This window comes from Gadus macrocephalus, chromosome 3, assembly GCF_031168955.1.
Source record: "Gadus macrocephalus chromosome 3, ASM3116895v1".
NCBI classification, from domain to species: domain Eukaryota; kingdom Metazoa; phylum Chordata; class Actinopteri; order Gadiformes; family Gadidae; genus Gadus; species Gadus macrocephalus.
This window is the reverse complement of record NC_082384.1, coordinates 5,946,802-5,964,020: the sequence shown is the minus strand read 5'-3', so window position 1 is coordinate 5,964,020 and position 17,219 is coordinate 5,946,802. Positions and strand designations below refer to the sequence as shown.

Genomic DNA, 17,219 nt, shown 5'->3' with positions numbered 1-17,219 from the left:
AAGGGCGGGTGTGGTGACGTATATCATATGCGTCTAGAGCAGCGAAGAGCTGTAGTTCACAAAGCGGCCTCACATAAAACCTAAAATTATCAAACTTCTTCACGAACATTTTTAGTTTTCTTTGCATGAAAAATTATCATTTAAATCCACAAACAACATATGTGTAATCCAGGGCATATAAAGACTGGGACCAGAAAATAATTATTTTCTCTCCATTGACACCCATTCATATTTTTCGATCTCATAGGTCCCATGAGCCCTACCGGAAGGGGCGTGACTTCGCCACTCTATAACGAGTTAATAAACCTTTGGAATTAACATCTGATTCACGTTCGGTAATTCTACACTAGTCAAATTTAGCCCTTTTTGAAATGTAACATTATAACGAATAGGCTTATTGTTATACTATATTCCAAATTGTTATTATCAAAAGAAAAAATCGGAGTGACATGGTAGCCAGAAAGTTTCTCATGCATGACTAATGTTAATTTTTGGCAAAGGCATGCACATTCAAAGTAGATTAACGAAGCTTACCTCAGAGATGCAATGTTGGTGAGTTTATCCCCAGAGTCGGTTTATATTTGCTAAATTGCATGCATAGGTTCCAGGCGCAAATTCCCTGTCATAGTTGGACTGATAGAGGCTGTGGTTGGTATGACGTGGAAGCATTCTGCGGCTTTTACTTTGAAATAAAGTATTTCTCTACAGGAAGTCCGCTGTCTGATCTAGTCTAGTCCGCTCCATGGCTTCCCCCGGCTCGGGCGAACTGAGTTCAAACCACACGACAACGACACTAGCGACTACCAAAACTAGTGTCTGCCACAGGCCTCAGTGAACCGAACTTCCCCCGCCCGCCGGTCTCCTTCTGGTGCCTCAGTGACCCGAGCCGCCCGCTCCCTGTCACCTCCTGGGCCCGCTATGAGGCTCAAAGTGGGCTTCGTTCTGCGGAGCGGTCTGGTGGTCGGGGCGTTCTTCAGCCTGGTGGTGCTCTGGTCCTTCCTCTCGCCGAAGCCCAGTGAAGACAGCCCCTTCGCGAAGCGGGTAAGGAGAACCAACGTGATAACAAATGATGATATATCATATCAAAATGAACACGGGTTGTGTCTCTGTGGTGTGGTTCGTACCGCACAGAGCCCGGTGTAGCAGTGAACCACGCACCGCGGGCTTTGAACGTGGCATCGCGGAGATGTTGTGGATATCGTTTTAGCTGTCGCATATAAATAATAATGTAATTGTTTTGTTCCTGTTTATTTAACATATTCTCCAACTGACTTAGTGGACTGGCAAACGAGCCTTTTGAGAAGAACTTGGGGTTCGTAGTGTTGACTTGAGGTGTTGGAAGTTGGGTTCTAAACCCGGAAGTGTATTATCATGTTAAATCACGGTTCTGCTAATGAGCTCTGTTGGTTCCTTTTGATTAGGGACCTTATGAGCTTTAAATAAATATAACTTAGCCTACTAAGGGTTTCGGAAGAGCCCTCAGTGTTTTTTTTTTTTTTTTTAAGGTTATACTTATGCCGATATTAATGTCTGATTTCATTAATTGGTAATTCTTTCTAATGAATATTACAAATATATATATGGAATATTATCTTACTTCAATTAATAGTTGGTAGAGTTTGTAAGTTGTAAGCAAACGTCATCCCTCTGCTCAGATGTGATCATAAAACTGCAAAACAAACAAATGTGTTCCGGGAGTTACCGGTATATCCGTATGAAATGGATAAATATGGATGAACGGCTACACAAAGCCTGAATACATGCACTTCTATTACTTGAATGAAGTTGACTAAGCTTTCAGTCGTCAAGTGATAGCTAGTCTGTTTATCTTTTTTTTTCTTTGATTGCTTCTATAGCAATACATTAGCTGTATTATTAGTTGTTATCATTAAAATTGTAAATCTCATATCATTGAAAAACTTTTTCTTTTCTTTAATTGCTTCTATATCAATACATTAGCTGGTTCTGATTGTTATCATTGAAATTGTAAATAGAAATTGCAATCATCACCATTCCAAAACCAACATTCTTTCAACAGGAGGATAGTCTGCAACTAAGAAAGGACCCGGTGGAACCTTTTAAACCAGTGGTACCATGGCCTCATGTAGAGGGAGTGGAGGTAGACTTGAACTCTATTAGACTCAAACAAGGTGAGATATGGTTTAATTTGATTTATTTCTGAAACAATGTTGAAATTAAAGCCAAGGTAGGCAATTTGGAGAACCCTTTTTTGAAGCGATCCAAACAACCTCCTTTAAGATTCCCTCCAAAGCCACGTCGCCCAAAACACAAGAATAGGTTGCTAGCTTTAGGAAAATATCCTCCTATCCTTGTGGTATACTCCAGTGCTCCGCGAAGACAACACCGGCAGAGCCCAATCAATTCATTCTGGCAGATTGAAATGATTGGACAGGCTTATTACAGGCCTGAACCAGGCACAGATACTGAACTTTTAAAATGTTTGTTGTAAGAGCATTTGAATTATTGATTGCTTGTGGGATTTAAAGACAATCCAAGACATCTGACAAAAAAAAAACACTTCTAAAATAAATTGCCCAGCCTAGCTTTAACACAAACATATCTGTATAACAAGGGCCCGACCCATGTTGAGAAATAGTTTTCAATGATGCTCAACATTTGATATCTGATATTGTCAGCCATTAGCTTTTGGGTTAAACATGTATAGAAATAATATATTGATTACCCCATCTGGTAATCTAGCCATTAAGATACTTTTCCCAGGAAAAAGTCGAATCTAACTTTACAGGAAATGGTTATAACCTTAAACTTGGATAAATCTCTCCAAAAACTCTATCTTTTTATGTAGATAATTAGTTAAATGTGGTTGTCGCAGCCCACACATACGATGTAGGCCGTGAATAAATATTAATTGAATAACTTTGTATACTACGTAGACCAATGTGAAGTGGGCGGATAAGAACAAAACACGATATTGTCAATTATCAGAAATAATATAACATGTATTCAATTATAGGAAAAAACATTTAAACCTGACTAGCAGGTTGCCACAGTCTAAATGCATTAATGGCCAACAATGCATCTACATTTTGGAGTTTTGCTAACCTCTTCTCTTTCTCCTTTCAGGCAGAGACATCCATCCTGCGATCCCCAACCAGAATCAGGCGATCCAGCAACAATACGTCACATTCAAGCCCCACTCCAATGCCTACACAAGCCCGATCTTAAAGAAAGATAGCTTGGGGAACTTTGAACCCAAAGAGCCGGAGCCTGCTGGGGTCCCAGGGGGCCCAGGTGAGGCTGGGAAGCCCTTTGTCTTGGGACCCGATTACAAAGACGCTGTGCAGGCCTCTATCAAAGAGTTTGGCTTCAATATGGTGGCCAGTGACATGATATCCCTGGATAGGTCTATCAACGACCTACGACATGAGGAGTAAGTTCTTTGTCAATACTATTATTACATGCACTGCTGTTACTGTTGTTTCTAAATTACAGCATTTAGTGTACTGTTTAATACTGAAATGTTTGTGTACCGCCCTGCAATTTCTCTAGTCCCTTTTAGACTGTTAGAACATGTGTCCTGATTATCCCGTTTTTCTACAGACGGCTTTGATTGTAAGGATAGGTATGAAAAGAATTCAAAACCAACTCATTAAACAGGTGTGAGCGGTCTAAATGCTAAGGCAAGGCAAGGCGACTTCATTTATGTAGCGCTTTCATACACGAGGCAGGCACAAAGTGCTAAATGGTCGGATACAGCGTAGTCAACTAGGAACAGATATATTTACATTTCATACACTAATACCAGACAGACAACTGCCATTTCTAACCAATTTCACTCAAATGATGGCTCCAAGAATATATAGGTAGGCTATAGATCTAACCTAAAGCTCATCATATATATGGCATTCACCTTTTATTGGCTTATTAAATATGGGTAAGAGAATTTAATATTACATTGTATTATTATATGTTGTATCTAATGACGGATCTATGCCTACAACTAGAGCTATAGATGAGAGAAAAAAAAGTATTACTGAGCGTGAATAGAGTAAAATACAGAGCTTGTTGTAAATTCATTCATTTTCTTTTCTTTTCTTTCTTTTTATTGCGTGGAACGTATAGGACAGTCCCAAGGCCAGCTGTTAATTGAAACTGAATCTCTGAAACAATGGCCAGACTCGGACCACTCAGTCTGTCGTTTGCTCAACGATTTAGATCGCTTTATTGCAGAGTGCTTAGTCCGGACTTAGGGGCCGTGTCCACCAAAAGCCTTTTTAAAAGGCGGAGCGCCTGTCTGCAATGCATTCTCTATGGCAGGACGCGCTTGCAGCGCGCCTTTTAAAAAGCCGCCCGGGGCGGTTAATCGCTCCGTGCGCCTCACGCTTTTAGACGCACGCCCCAGTTGAAAACAGTTGGATTTTTGAAGAAAAGCGCTCCACGTCATCGGCGCTTTTTTCGAACGACCAATCAAAATCAAGGAGGAGGCAAGGCTAAAAGTATCAACAGAACACAAACTGAAACAAACTGAAACATGTCGGACGAAAGTTTAATAACAGCTGTGAGTGAGTGTCCGGTCCTGTACGACCAGTCACGTTAAAGGTGGTATTCCCCGTACTGCCTCCTGCCACGATGCCTAATGCTGTGGACCCACACTCCTCCGGGCAACCACGACAGGCGCAGGGGGATCGTCCGCAACCTCCGCTGCCACGGCAAGAAGCGCTATTAATCTTGCATTCATTTTCTAATAAAATTGTAGGAGCAACCAGAGAGGACGTTCAGGTGTCAGATGCCAGATGATGGAGCCAACAGATAGAAGCTGTATATCTATGGATACAAACGATGACGCATATTAATGATGTAAACGAAAAACGCTCCATGCGCCTTTTTTGAGAGGCGCGTACAAACGCGTTGAAAGCAGTGCACGGAGCGCTCCGCCTTTTAAAAAGGCTTTTGGTGGACACGGCCCCCAGTGTGCTTTGAGGACACGACAATTCTTTTCTAAGTCGGTAGCCTACTGGGTAGTGCATTTTCGCAGAAAATTGTCTATACCCTGAAAGGCATCATTCACATGTATTAATCCTTTTTAACCAGTTAAACGCTTATAAATTATATTCATCAGTTTAGTTATGATCAGGGTTACAAAACCTAGCAGAGATCTCAATCTCAAACGAGAACGGCAACTTTTTGATTTCATAGATATAAACTTTGATTGTTTACATTTTGTATAGTCCAGAAAATGAAGGCAGATGTTGCAGGGCAGGTAAGACTTGTGGTACCCCTCCGTAGAACAATAAGGCCGGCTTGGTCGCCTCCTGAGCATGCTCTTCTACTGCGTACAGCGTGGCCCCCAGCAGAGAACCTGCCTCCTAAAGTCTGAAACCACTCAGATATCCCCCACTAACCCTCTTTAGTGAAGTCATTTTTCCTCACCCTTTCTTGGAAACATTCCTGTCCACACCAACAGTGTTGTAGAAAATGTCTCTGTTCCCAAGAGAAGACATTAAGAACGTTCCATGCCTATAGATGGCTTTAGGAGAATGCATTCCACTAGCCTTTCATTCTGTGGTCTGCGTGTCGGATAGTCTCTGGTCCAGAACACCAAGGGGCATCATCCACGTGCAATAACCACAGCTGGACTCCCAGTAATATGGTGTTTAATGTGCTAGGAAAACGGCTGTTACACATCCAGGACCTATACCTGCAGCCAAATGGAAAAAGGGGAGAGGTTGTAGCAATGCCAATGAAGGTTGGGCTTGGAGAGAAGATTTAACGATAATTTAGTTTTCTTTCTCATAACCTCCCCTTTTCTGTTCTTTTCCAGGTGTAAGCACTGGGATTATGATGAGAGGTTGCTGACTTCTAGTGTGATCATAGTGTTTCATAATGAAGGCTGGTCAACACTGATGCGAACCGTCCACAGCGTCATTAAGAGGACGCCCAGGAGATACCTGGCGGAGATTGTCATGATAGATGACTTTAGCAACAAAGGTAAACATGATTGAATGAGATGAATTGTTTCTCGCTGCATTTGTATTCCCCGAGTAATACAGAATAATGGTGTCATTAAGTTCAAAGTGTTTGATCTCCAACTTCCTCAACCACTGTAGGCATCTTTAGTGAACAGCTGTAGTGAGGACACGTTTAAAATGTGGAATCATAATCACGATCTTAATTCTAGGCTATCACCTATAGTAAGACAGACTAAATAGTAATGTACTTAATATATTTTTGTATTGCATCATGCACGCACACACACTTTCTATAATTGTAAGCTTTTGGAAATATTCAATACTTTTTCCATCCAAAGAAAACACAAATGGATTGGGGATTGTTTTAGGTTACGGTAATTGCATAATTACTAGTAAATGTATTTAATATCTCATAATGCAAATACTAGGCCAATTTACAGAGATGAGTTATTGTTTTTTGTATATGTATGTCATTGAGTTTATTGTCTGTTTTCTTATCTGTCCATTTCTTTGTGTCTATGTGCATGCCTCACTGTGCGTATATAGTCCATCTTAAGGAGCGTTTGGAAGAATACATCAAACAATGGAACGGTCTGGTCAAACTTTTCAGAAACGAGAAGAGAGAAGGACTTATTCAAGCCAGGAGCATAGGCGCCCAGAAGGCCACTATAGGACAGGTATGCTGTTTCCAGCTTGATCAAAAGGCTTTGGAGTGTGATTACTCTCTAAATGATTATCAACAATGATTTTTATCCCTTATTTTATCCTGCACGGATTGGTCCACATTTAGCGGCGGTCATTTCTCAAAGGTCTTCCTTTTGTTCCAGGTTCTGATTTACCTTGATGCCCACTGTGAGGTCAGCGTGAACTGGTACGCACCGCTGGTGGCGCCCATCTCAAAAGACAGGTAACCCACTAACCAAAACATGTACACAACAATGCAACATTCCTCACCTCACTGTGAGGTGTATATCAAATGTTTCTGTATGAAATCCTTACCATTCTATTCTACCCCCAGACAAAACAAGTATTCTTCATTTACTTGGTTATTTAGCGGAGAAACGGATTTGCAATGATTTGATTGAAATTCTGTTCCATTTTATAGAGATGGCCGAAAAGGAAGTTGTGAGACCGAAGGTGGTCTGTGCATCAATTCGATTTAAATTGTCTCAATATCTTTAGTTAAAAGTGTAGGATATAGTGGCATCTAGTGGTTAGGTTGCAGATTGCATCCATCACACCTCTCCTTTCCAACAACAGGAGAAGCTACGGGCCTTTGGAATTATCCTTGACAGAGTTGACAATGTCTGGGGATTATGAATTGTATTTCCTTGCTACGTCTGTAAATCAAGGGGTCATAGCGTACGAGGAAAATCGTGATTTAAAGCACGTCCTCTAGAGATATGTAGATATAGATATATCGGGCTCATTCAAACCTGGGAGCTACGAACAACGCGTCTGCTGCATGCTACCGCGTGTCAGACGGGCTCAGTGTAGCATCTCAGTCAAGTAGAGGGGGAAGATAAGACTGCAACAACCATTCTATGTTCATGGGACCCTTATTAATCATACTTGCGATGATTATATTCCATATCTGCCATGTCTGTTAGCTAGATGCCACTTAATTCTACATACTGCACCTTTGAACTGTTGGCAGTTACCACTCCCATTTAGGGGAAATTAGTCATTAGTTAATTAGTGTATTCCTTTGTCTGCTTTGGAATCTCTCAACTAATTTTAGGGCATAACCTAGTCTTCCTGATTTAAAGTTTATACATGTTATCATGCAAAGTCAAATTCTGGGCACTATTTAACTGATCAAAAAGCAAGCTTATTCCTGGAATTTAGTAAAAGAAACATACTGCCAATATCTAGGTGTGCCATTCTCATAGCTGGAAATAACTGAATGATGAAGTGCATGCTGAGTATGTTCTCCAACAATATAACCTACTCGTGCAATCAATGTTTTTGTTTGCGTAACTAATACAGCAGATGATTCCAATTACTTACAGATACAAATGTTAAACTTTTTATAAGTTAACTAATTATTTGGTTCGATACCAGTGCCTGTTTATGTTTAGCGTCTGATCAAGGATTAGGTATTTTGAACATTTCCGTCTGTCTGAACTTACCTGTAGGACTATATGTACAGTACCGTTGATAGATTATATTGACGGTAAAGAGTACACTATGGAGACCCAGCAGGGCGGAGATGAAGACGGTTTGGCTCGAGGAGCCTGGGACTGGAGCCTGCTCTGGAAGCGGGTACCACTTAGTGACCGAGAGAAGACCAAGAGAAAATACACTACTGAGCCCTATCGGTACACAACCACACGTCATTCCACAAGCATCTAACCCTAATGTTGTCTTTTGTCTCCACCTTCCATCCCCAACTATCCCCTTATCCATCCATCTGTCTGTCCAACCCGCTTGACCACACCTTTGTATTGTCCTGCAAAACCTTTCCTCACTGTGTTTTGTTGCGCATGGCCCCTCCCTCTCATGTATGTGATGTTTTTACTTTACATTCTTTACATTATTCCCATCATGTGCATGATGTGTCTCTACCACTTTCCATCCCCCATGTCCCCCGCTTCCTCCTGTGTGCATGTACCATATCCTTCATGTGCCCTCCAAACCTCCCCCACCAGAACAGTGTGCACCGTGCCTTTGATCGACTCCATCCATGGGCAGACTTTCACCATTGAGCCACAGGGGGGCGGAGACCAAGATGGCTTTGCTAGAGGAGCTTGGGACTGGAGCTTACTCTGGAAAAGAGTACCACTTGGGGATAGAGAGAAAAGGCTAAGAAACTCTAAGACTGAGCCATATAGGTACTGCCAAACTATTTTTCTACATCCAGAAAATTAACACCTATGGAGCTACCATTTTTTGGAGCTAAAGTTAGGTTTGCCTTTGAACTTCCACAGGATCTGTATCTAGGAATAATTCACTCTTGCATTACATTTCTATCAATTATATGGGTGAAAAAAATAACTGTTTTTTTTTGTCAGCTTAGCAGCCTGACTACTCTCCAAATTAACACGGCCTAGGATGGGAGATTGGAATTAATATTTTTTTTTACATTTTTTGAAAATCACTGCAAATTAATGTCAAATACGGCAAAAACTAAACAAAAAAATGACACATTGCCACACTTGTCGACAACATGGTGATTTATTTAAATAGATGGTAAACTCTCATTGTTATTAAATGAGGCTAAAATTAGACGGTGATGTAGAAGCAACCGTTTCCTACTTGGCCTATGAGCCATGGTGCCGCTAGCCCAGGCGCTTCAGGGGGGCCTGGGTCTGCACAGGGGGGACGAGGGGGGCTATTAGTCCTGCTCCATGCTGCATGTCTAGAGCGGTCTACAAGCTGTGTTTGGGATGCAGCTGCTCCACCTAATTTGAGAAGCTAGGGCCGTTAAACTATTTTCCACTAACATGAATGTCAAAAATGTTTGAAATGTTTGAATTATTATTATATTCTACAGTTGGGGTGAATTATTCCTTTTAAAATAGTAAAAGCTTTAAGCAACAAGACCTTTTATTCCATTTATTTATTTTAAAAGATTAGCAGTTTATTCTCCTGTCCCCAAACTCATCACAAATGCCATAGTTCTATACTGCCAAATGCACTGAATTATATTATTTTGACGGTGAAGGTTTTTCATATATTTTCCTTTTTTCTGAAATCCCTCTTTATTCAGTGGCAGGCAAAGGATTTGTTTAACTTTCACCTGATTGTAAGAGTGGATATCTAATAAAAAATGAATTGGTCCACCCCTAAAATAGGTTTAGCCTCTGGTGAAAGTAAGTAGCTCCTATGGTCATGTTTTATGTATGTTCATCTTCTTTCATTCTTCACTAAAACACCTTTCCACCATTCAGAAGTTCAATTCCTTCTGGTTTTCCCTATTCTTCCTATGTCTTTATTGCATGCAATAGGGATTTACTTTTAAGTAATAAAATGCATGCAAAAATGATTTGACATTTCAATTGAATTTTTAACCGCCTTCTTCCAAAATGCTGCAATTGTACGTTTTTTTTAATATTTTTTTGTCTCTTATGCAGGTCACCCGCAATGGCAGGTGGTTTGTTTGCCATAGAGAGAGAGTTTTTCTTTGAGCTGGGCCTTTATGACCCTGGACTACAGATTTGGGGGGGAGAAAACTTTGAAATATCATACAAGGTAGGTTTAACAATTGTGTTTCTATATATGCAGGTGTGTCTATATAGGTATGCGTCTTTATATAGCCCTGTTGCAAGTTTTTTCTATTATGTCTCGAAACCAGTTTAGGTATATGTAAGTATATTATATTAGTTTTGTGTTATTAAAAGTATGTTTGTCTAATATATAGAGTTGTTTATGTTTCTATATATGTGTGTGTATATGTCTATATATTTGTGTTTGTAAGTGGATGTTTGTTTTATACGATTCCAATTCTTTGAATCTAAAATGTTGAAGGTAGTGTTAATAAAGTGACAGCCCCCACCAAATAGAAAATATACATTGCTAAAGAGCGTGTCTGTGTGTGTCCATGTAGATCTGGCAGTGCGGCGGTCAGCTGCTGTTTGTGCCATGTTCTCGTATTGGGCATATTTACAGACTCCCGGGATGGCAGGGCAATCCTCCACCGGCACATGTAGGGTCATCACCTACACTGAAGGTACATGAAGCACAATGACATTCAAAGGGATGTTCCTTACGACTATTTGTCCACACTATTTTGTGAATGACATGTCCATATTGAGCACATTACAATCTAAGAGGCCTAACCTAATCTGAAGAAAATATTTTGTAATGGAACCTTTTTTTAAATACTACCAGAAATAAAGATCTTTGCGCCGTGCAAAGTTAAACTGATGTGGGGAGACAAAAAGGTTAGGAGACATTATAAAAATGAACATGATCCGCTATATATTTTACTGTGGGAAATTGAGCCGCCGTACACTCAAGCTGGTATATACTGCTGCCCTTCTTATTATGAATGAATGATTATAAATAGTGGTTATTCTATGTCTAATTAAAACAAGGTGAAATTAAGTCAAAGAAAGATAAACTAATGGCAAAAGATCACACACTTGACTGCATTTACTAAATGGGGTGAAGATCACTGTTGAGGTTAGGTTAAGATTTATCAAATAGTATTTATTGTGTATTTAACTAATCGTAACATTTATATTATCATTGCTAGAAGTAGTACTTCTCTTGCATTCTTCAATAACAATGAATGGTGTCTCCCATCTTCCTGTACAGAACTATGTGCGGGTGGTGGAGGTGTGGTGGGATGACTATAAGGACTACTTTTATGCAAGTCGTCCTGAAACCCTGAATCTAGCCTATGGAGACATCAGTGATCTGAAGCGCTTCAGGTAAAGGATTAGTTATGTCTTTTTCCAAAATGATCCATATATTGGTTACCCTTTAAAGGTCCCATGACATGAAAATCTCAATTTATGAGGTTTTCTAACATAAATATGAGTTCCCCTAGCCTGCCTATGGTCCCCCAGTGGCTAAAACTTGCGTTTGGTGTAAAACGAGCACTAGCTGTTCTGCTCGCCTTTGAAAAAACGGAGGCTCAAGCGCGCTGATTTGGAAATCTGTGCTCATGACGTCATGAGGAATCTCAGCTCCTCCCCTTACTCTGCCTGGCCCGCCCAGAGACGTTGGCCCGCCAATGAGACTCGACCGTGCGAGCGCCACATGTGTGTGTGTGTGAATACACACACTGTAACGCAAGTGTTTCTTGTCGGTTCTTTGACGTGTCTTGTGTTTCCACAACGAGACTGTCGTGGGGGTTATCTAAGCCATGGTTGAGAAGGAATTGGGGGGAAAGGAACTTTGGCTTTGACTCCCTCAAGAACATGAACCACGACAAGGAGGAGAAAGGGATCTTTGCCGGGCAGCGCTTATGCACCTCCGCCTCTGGCGGTGGTCCCTCAGCGGGGCTCAAGCGGGAGACATTCGCCGCCAACAATCCCTTTCTCCTCCATGTCGTGGTTCATGTTCTTGAGGGAGTCAAAGCCAAAGTTCCTTCCCCCCAATTCATTCCCAACCTTGGCTGAGATAACCCCCAATACGAGTCTCGTTGTAGAAATACCAGATACGAGAGTCCGACGTGTTATGTGCCATCACACCAACAGCAGAACGGTTATCCAAATAACAAGGAAGTGTACAACACTTGCGTTACAGTCCTGGAGCTCTATATCTAAATAATATCATATACATAGATATCTATATCATATAACATATTGTGTGCGCCTCCAGACGATATTATGAATCACAAACGACTTTGTCGGGTTCTGCGACGTCTCTGGTTCTTCCACTTTCACATCAACCTGAAGTCGACTGAACCGCGCGCTGCCTGCTGCCGGCTGCCGGGCGATGGTGCCTCGCGGCAACCGGCGGCATGTCGCAGTTCATGTACTTCAGCGAGTCAAATCAAAGTTCCTTTCCCCCAATTTCTTCTCAACCATGGCTCAGATAACCCCCACGACAGTCTCGTTGTGGAAATACAAGACACGTCAAAGAACCGACAAGAAACACTTGCGTTACAGTGTGTGTATTCACATTGATGTGGACGTTATCGGCTCACACAGCTTTTGGCCGTGATAATATATATTATATGATATAGATATCTGTGTAGGCTATATGATAATATTTAGATATAGAGCTCCAGGACTCCCGTGTGTTCTAGAATATTTACAGAACACGGCTAAAGGCTGTGTGCGGCTCGCCATTGCGATACATCCACTGTAAACAGAGCGCATGGTGGATGCAAGCTGCTCAGGGCCACACCCCCACCCTCCTCCTTGACACGCCCACCGAAACAGCGCATTTGGGGGAAGCTCAATGTGCGACTGGCTCGGAGTGGCTGTAACTCTGCACCACGGCTGAATTTAGGGAACGTCTTTGAATACTGTGTTAGTTGCCCACTAATACCTATATTAAAGAATACATAAAATAGCATGTCATGGGACCTTTAAAGCATACCATTGTTTCAAGTAAATATATGTACATTGTACCTAGATTTTAAAAAAAGTCACAAAAAGTGAATGACCTAAACGCTCCCAATCTTTTAGCCTGTTTATACATGAGGGAGAAGAGGTCCTCGCTTGATCTGCATAAATTCCTACATGCTTAATGTCTCCACAATCTCAGAGAAAGCGCAGAGACGTAGAGTTTGGTGTACATTTTAGTTTACATTGATTTGGATAACATTGTGGCTCGTGTATTATACTGGAATTGACAGGAATCCTACAATTTATAGAAAAAAGAAAAGCTGGCACAGTTGAGATGTCTCAGAGAACTTTGCATATGACATCCCCCTAGATTAGATCACCTCTAGTCTATCTAATCTAATCTAGATGGACGGTCGCGTACAAAACCTCCAGAAGTGCTTTGTTTTCTTACTTTGAATATTAAGAGTTCACTGTTCAATGTTGCACTGGCTTGTGTTTGATTCCTGTAAAGCCCAAAGTCTGGACCTATCGACCTATTTTGCAATTCAATGAGGTCTGGGTTGGGTGTGCAAATGGTTTGCGCATTGGAATAGCTCCTTGGATTGATGTAAATTACGCTTCACGCCCCACCTCTTGATGACCCACTCTTGGTGGAGGAAAAATCATGTAGTAACCAAGAATTCAACATAATCTCTACAACCATCCTTTGCTCAGTGTGGTATAAAAGTGGAACTGCTTTTTTTTTATCATCAAAAATATTGTATTAACAAGATAAGGAGTAATTAAAGTGTACTCTAAAAAAACCGTTATTATTAAATGGAGTTATTCCACAAAATGTGTTTCTATTGGTTGTCAGAGAGGAACACAGATGCAAGAGCTTCAAATGGTTCATGGAGGAAATTGCTTACGACATTCCAGTGCATTATCCCCTGCCTCCGAAAAATGTGGAATGGGGTGAGGTATGTACTTCTACATTGAAATACATTTTTAATTGGTAAATTTGGTAGTTTTAGACGCTGTACGCACATGGCATTGACCTGCATCTTGGGTGATCCGGCCTCGAGGACAGCTCCAAAGATGTTAATGCACCCAGGATACATTGAAACGCCTACTTTTAAAAAGCCCATTTAGATATATATTGCGAGTGCGGCCAACATCTTGGGCCATTTGGTTGGCCAAGGAATAATCTCAGTCTGTATTGGTCTGATTTCCTCTTATTTTCATTCCTGGCAGCCTAGGAACGCGAAGAGCATCGCTCAACTCAACATTTGTTTTTTTCGAACTTCAATGGCGTGTTTACTTGAATATAGACGAGGGTAGTGAGAGCTGATAATGAGTGGGCACTCGATGCTTTGTTGTGCCATGTCTGAACCGGAGTACTTAAAGCTTGTGTGATCGGATCCCCCAAGACGCACGTTAATGCCAGGTGTGAACAGGGCCAGAGACTGTGAGCACACATCTTTATTTTTGCTACACAATTTTCCATATAACTCCCGTTATATGGGTGTAGGGCAGAAAGAAAGGTATCAGTCTGCAGAAAGATGATCAGAATCCTTAATACACTGTACTGTACGAAATACAACAGATAAAACAGCCAAATATAACAGAAAAGTCTCATTACCTACCCTAATATTGTGTACGTTTTTTGGGTTTGTAGTTCATGGTATTCAAAAGGAAATTAAAAAAATTAAGAATTAAGAGATTCTGGGTTTTTGCAGATCAGAGGTTTTGAAACCAGCTACTGTATCGACAGTATGGGTCACACTAATGGAGGCAACCTCGAGATTGGACCTTGTCACAGGATGGGAGGAAACCAGGTAATAGCCTTTGCATGCATAAGTGGCAGTGCAATCCCTTGTGCAGAAATTCCTTTGTCACGCAATTCATGCCCTTTGTAATAAAGAGATGATTGTTGGAGCCCCTATTATAGTTGCACAGCATTCTTCTTATTTTCCCAACTGAGTAGAATCTCTTTTTAATCATGTTAATATGTTGTGTTTTGTTTTTGTTAATTTATAGCTGTTTCGTATTAATGAGGCAAATCAACTGATGCAGTATGACCAGTGCTTAACCAGGGGGACTGATAATTCAGCTGTTATCATCACCCATTGTGATATGAATCAAAACACGGAATGGAAATACTTTAAGGTACAGGTGAAACATTCATACATACATGGCACAATATTTTTGTAATAAATCACTGTAGCTAAATAATTGGATTAAAAAATGAAGGCCAGTGGAAAAATTAGGCCATTGCATGTAAATATACTGACTGAAGACAAGGTCTCTTGTACGGAAAAGCTAGTCTTACTATAAAATGCATATCAGTTTTTTCCACTCCAAAAAAAAAATGCTATGATGTTATGAAATGTGTCTTTGTTAATCTTTTGTGTAGAGTAACCCCCAATAACTAATTTCTCACTCTCTGATTTTAAACACCGATTCAGGATCTTCACCGGTTTACTCATATACCTACAGGTAGTGTGTGTGTGTGTGTGTGTGTGTGTGTGTCTGTATTCCTACATACCTAACTGTTCTGCAGGTTAATGTTTGGACCTGTTTAACCTGTTACAGTACAGCCCTACGGTACCGGTCTGTGCTGGATGTAAATGTAATGTTGATGTAAATGTAATGTTGACTAACTATAGAAAACATTTTTTTTTATTGTCTGCCAAGTTTTTTTCAAAACAGGCCTTTTATTTTAGAGCCAATATATGTTGTGAGTGGAAACAGAGAGCAAAAATTTCAAGGCCTGTGTGTTTGTGTGTTTTAACATACCTCCCTGTTTTCGACAGGTAAATGTTTGGACCGCTCCGATCTTCTCCACAAACTCTTCATAGCAGATTGTGACAACAGCAAGACCACTCAAAAATGGGAGATGAACAACATAGTTGCCGTATGATAACCGGATAGCGAATACTCATGAATAGCATCCGGAGAAACAAGGCAGTTGGTTGAAGACCTTCATCATCCGTCAATTTGTGTAATGGATATGCATTGCCTTACAATGGACATTGCTATGCATCCACGCACACTATCGTTTGATGCTTCCGGATCAATACATTGACTGAAACTGCCAATGTTTATTTTTAAAAATCTACAAACTGATGAAACATTGGCCCGCATCGCAGTCGTAACCAACCGCATATTTGACACTGACTCGCCGTCCGTCGGTTGCCCTCCTAAATAGTATTTGGACTAAATATTTGTATTAATTGATTGATAACACACTTTTTCGAGATTCTTATCGCAAAGGTCTACTTACACCTCGTTGTTAACCTGCAACTGTCACTTTCCATATTTGTAACCTTTTTTTTACCAGGTTTGTTTAAAGTAGTTAAATTATTTAGATCCCAGGACATCATCAGACAATCTTTATCCATACAGTCAATACTAGTAATCAGGATTCAATCCACACTTGGCTAACATACTTCTTACATAAGCACTGCTAAACCTGAAACAAATGTCTGTTGTAAACGGTCCAAACTGACGTATTGATGCATAAGTGCTGTCCATAATTGAACAAATGACATGATAGAGCTCGTATGTTATATACAGATGATCCCTCGATCAGTTTATCCTTTTGTAGTCAATTTGTGGGATACAGAATATTTCCCAATGCAAGATAAAACTGTCCTGTGAAGTCTCTGCCAAACTTTACTTGAAAAATGTAAAATCATGAAATTATTTTTGGTTCATTAACAATGTCCACTGAAATTTTATTGAATAAATCAGCTGGAGGGATACTAGTTATTATAGTTGGGTGGTGCAGGGTTTTGAAGTGGTACAGGTTAAATGTAACTGGGTTTGTTTGTGTCTGAGACTGGTTGAGGGGGGTGACATTAATATTATGTATGCAATCATTACAAGATAACCCTGGAAGTATACATTTGTGTATAGAATCTGCATATTATGTGAAGGTTGTAAATATATTATACATTTTTATTTAATTGTGGGCTGAATGATGGGGAAATCGAGAAATAAAACTTGTTATAGGGACAAAATGTGTGTTCTATGTCCTCAACAAGTGTTGGCTGTGCAAAGGTTAGACTTGTAAATCCAAACAAGAATTTAAACAGTTTAGTAACGGTATCAATTCACTGTTCCACTGATCATTTGCGTCTCAAAAGTTAGGAGAGAAAAAGAGTAGTCCATGTCGCTTCGCCAGCCTATGGGCCATTGAACAGACTGAGCTCAATAGTGTGGCAGACCGTTAAAAAAAAAAGCTTCAAAAATCCTTTTTGGTTTCGAATGTTACGCTCTTAAACACCTTTTTTTGTTGAATATTGTGTTATTTTTG

The 17,219-nt window shown here is 40.5% G+C and overlaps 1 protein-coding gene across 2 annotated transcripts; it reads left to right on the top strand.

Moving 5' to 3' along the window:
* Positions 1 to 702: 702 nt before the first annotated feature.
* Positions 703 to 16,923, top strand: galnt7 (UDP-N-acetyl-alpha-D-galactosamine: polypeptide N-acetylgalactosaminyltransferase 7). 2 transcript variants are annotated; one of them, XM_060046799.1, is made up of 15 exons: positions 703 to 1,041; positions 2,039 to 2,150; positions 3,106 to 3,412; positions 5,804 to 5,970; positions 6,498 to 6,628; positions 6,779 to 6,858; positions 8,090 to 8,272; positions 10,028 to 10,145; positions 10,501 to 10,623; positions 11,214 to 11,329; positions 13,776 to 13,878; positions 14,638 to 14,736; positions 14,939 to 15,067; positions 15,367 to 15,397; positions 15,715 to 16,923. In XM_060046799.1, exons 1-15 carry the CDS (start codon positions 919 to 921, stop codon positions 15,819 to 15,821), a joined length of 1,929 nt encoding a protein of 642 aa, XP_059902782.1. In that variant the 5' UTR covers positions 703 to 918; the 3' UTR covers positions 15,822 to 16,923. The 2 variants fall into 2 exon arrangements, with proteins under 2 accessions (XP_059902782.1, XP_059902781.1); XM_060046798.1 differs by lacking the exon at positions 8,090 to 8,272 and adding an exon at positions 8,603 to 8,785 and having other exon boundaries at positions 704 to 1,041.
* The last annotated feature ends 296 nt before the right edge of the window (positions 16,924 to 17,219 follow it).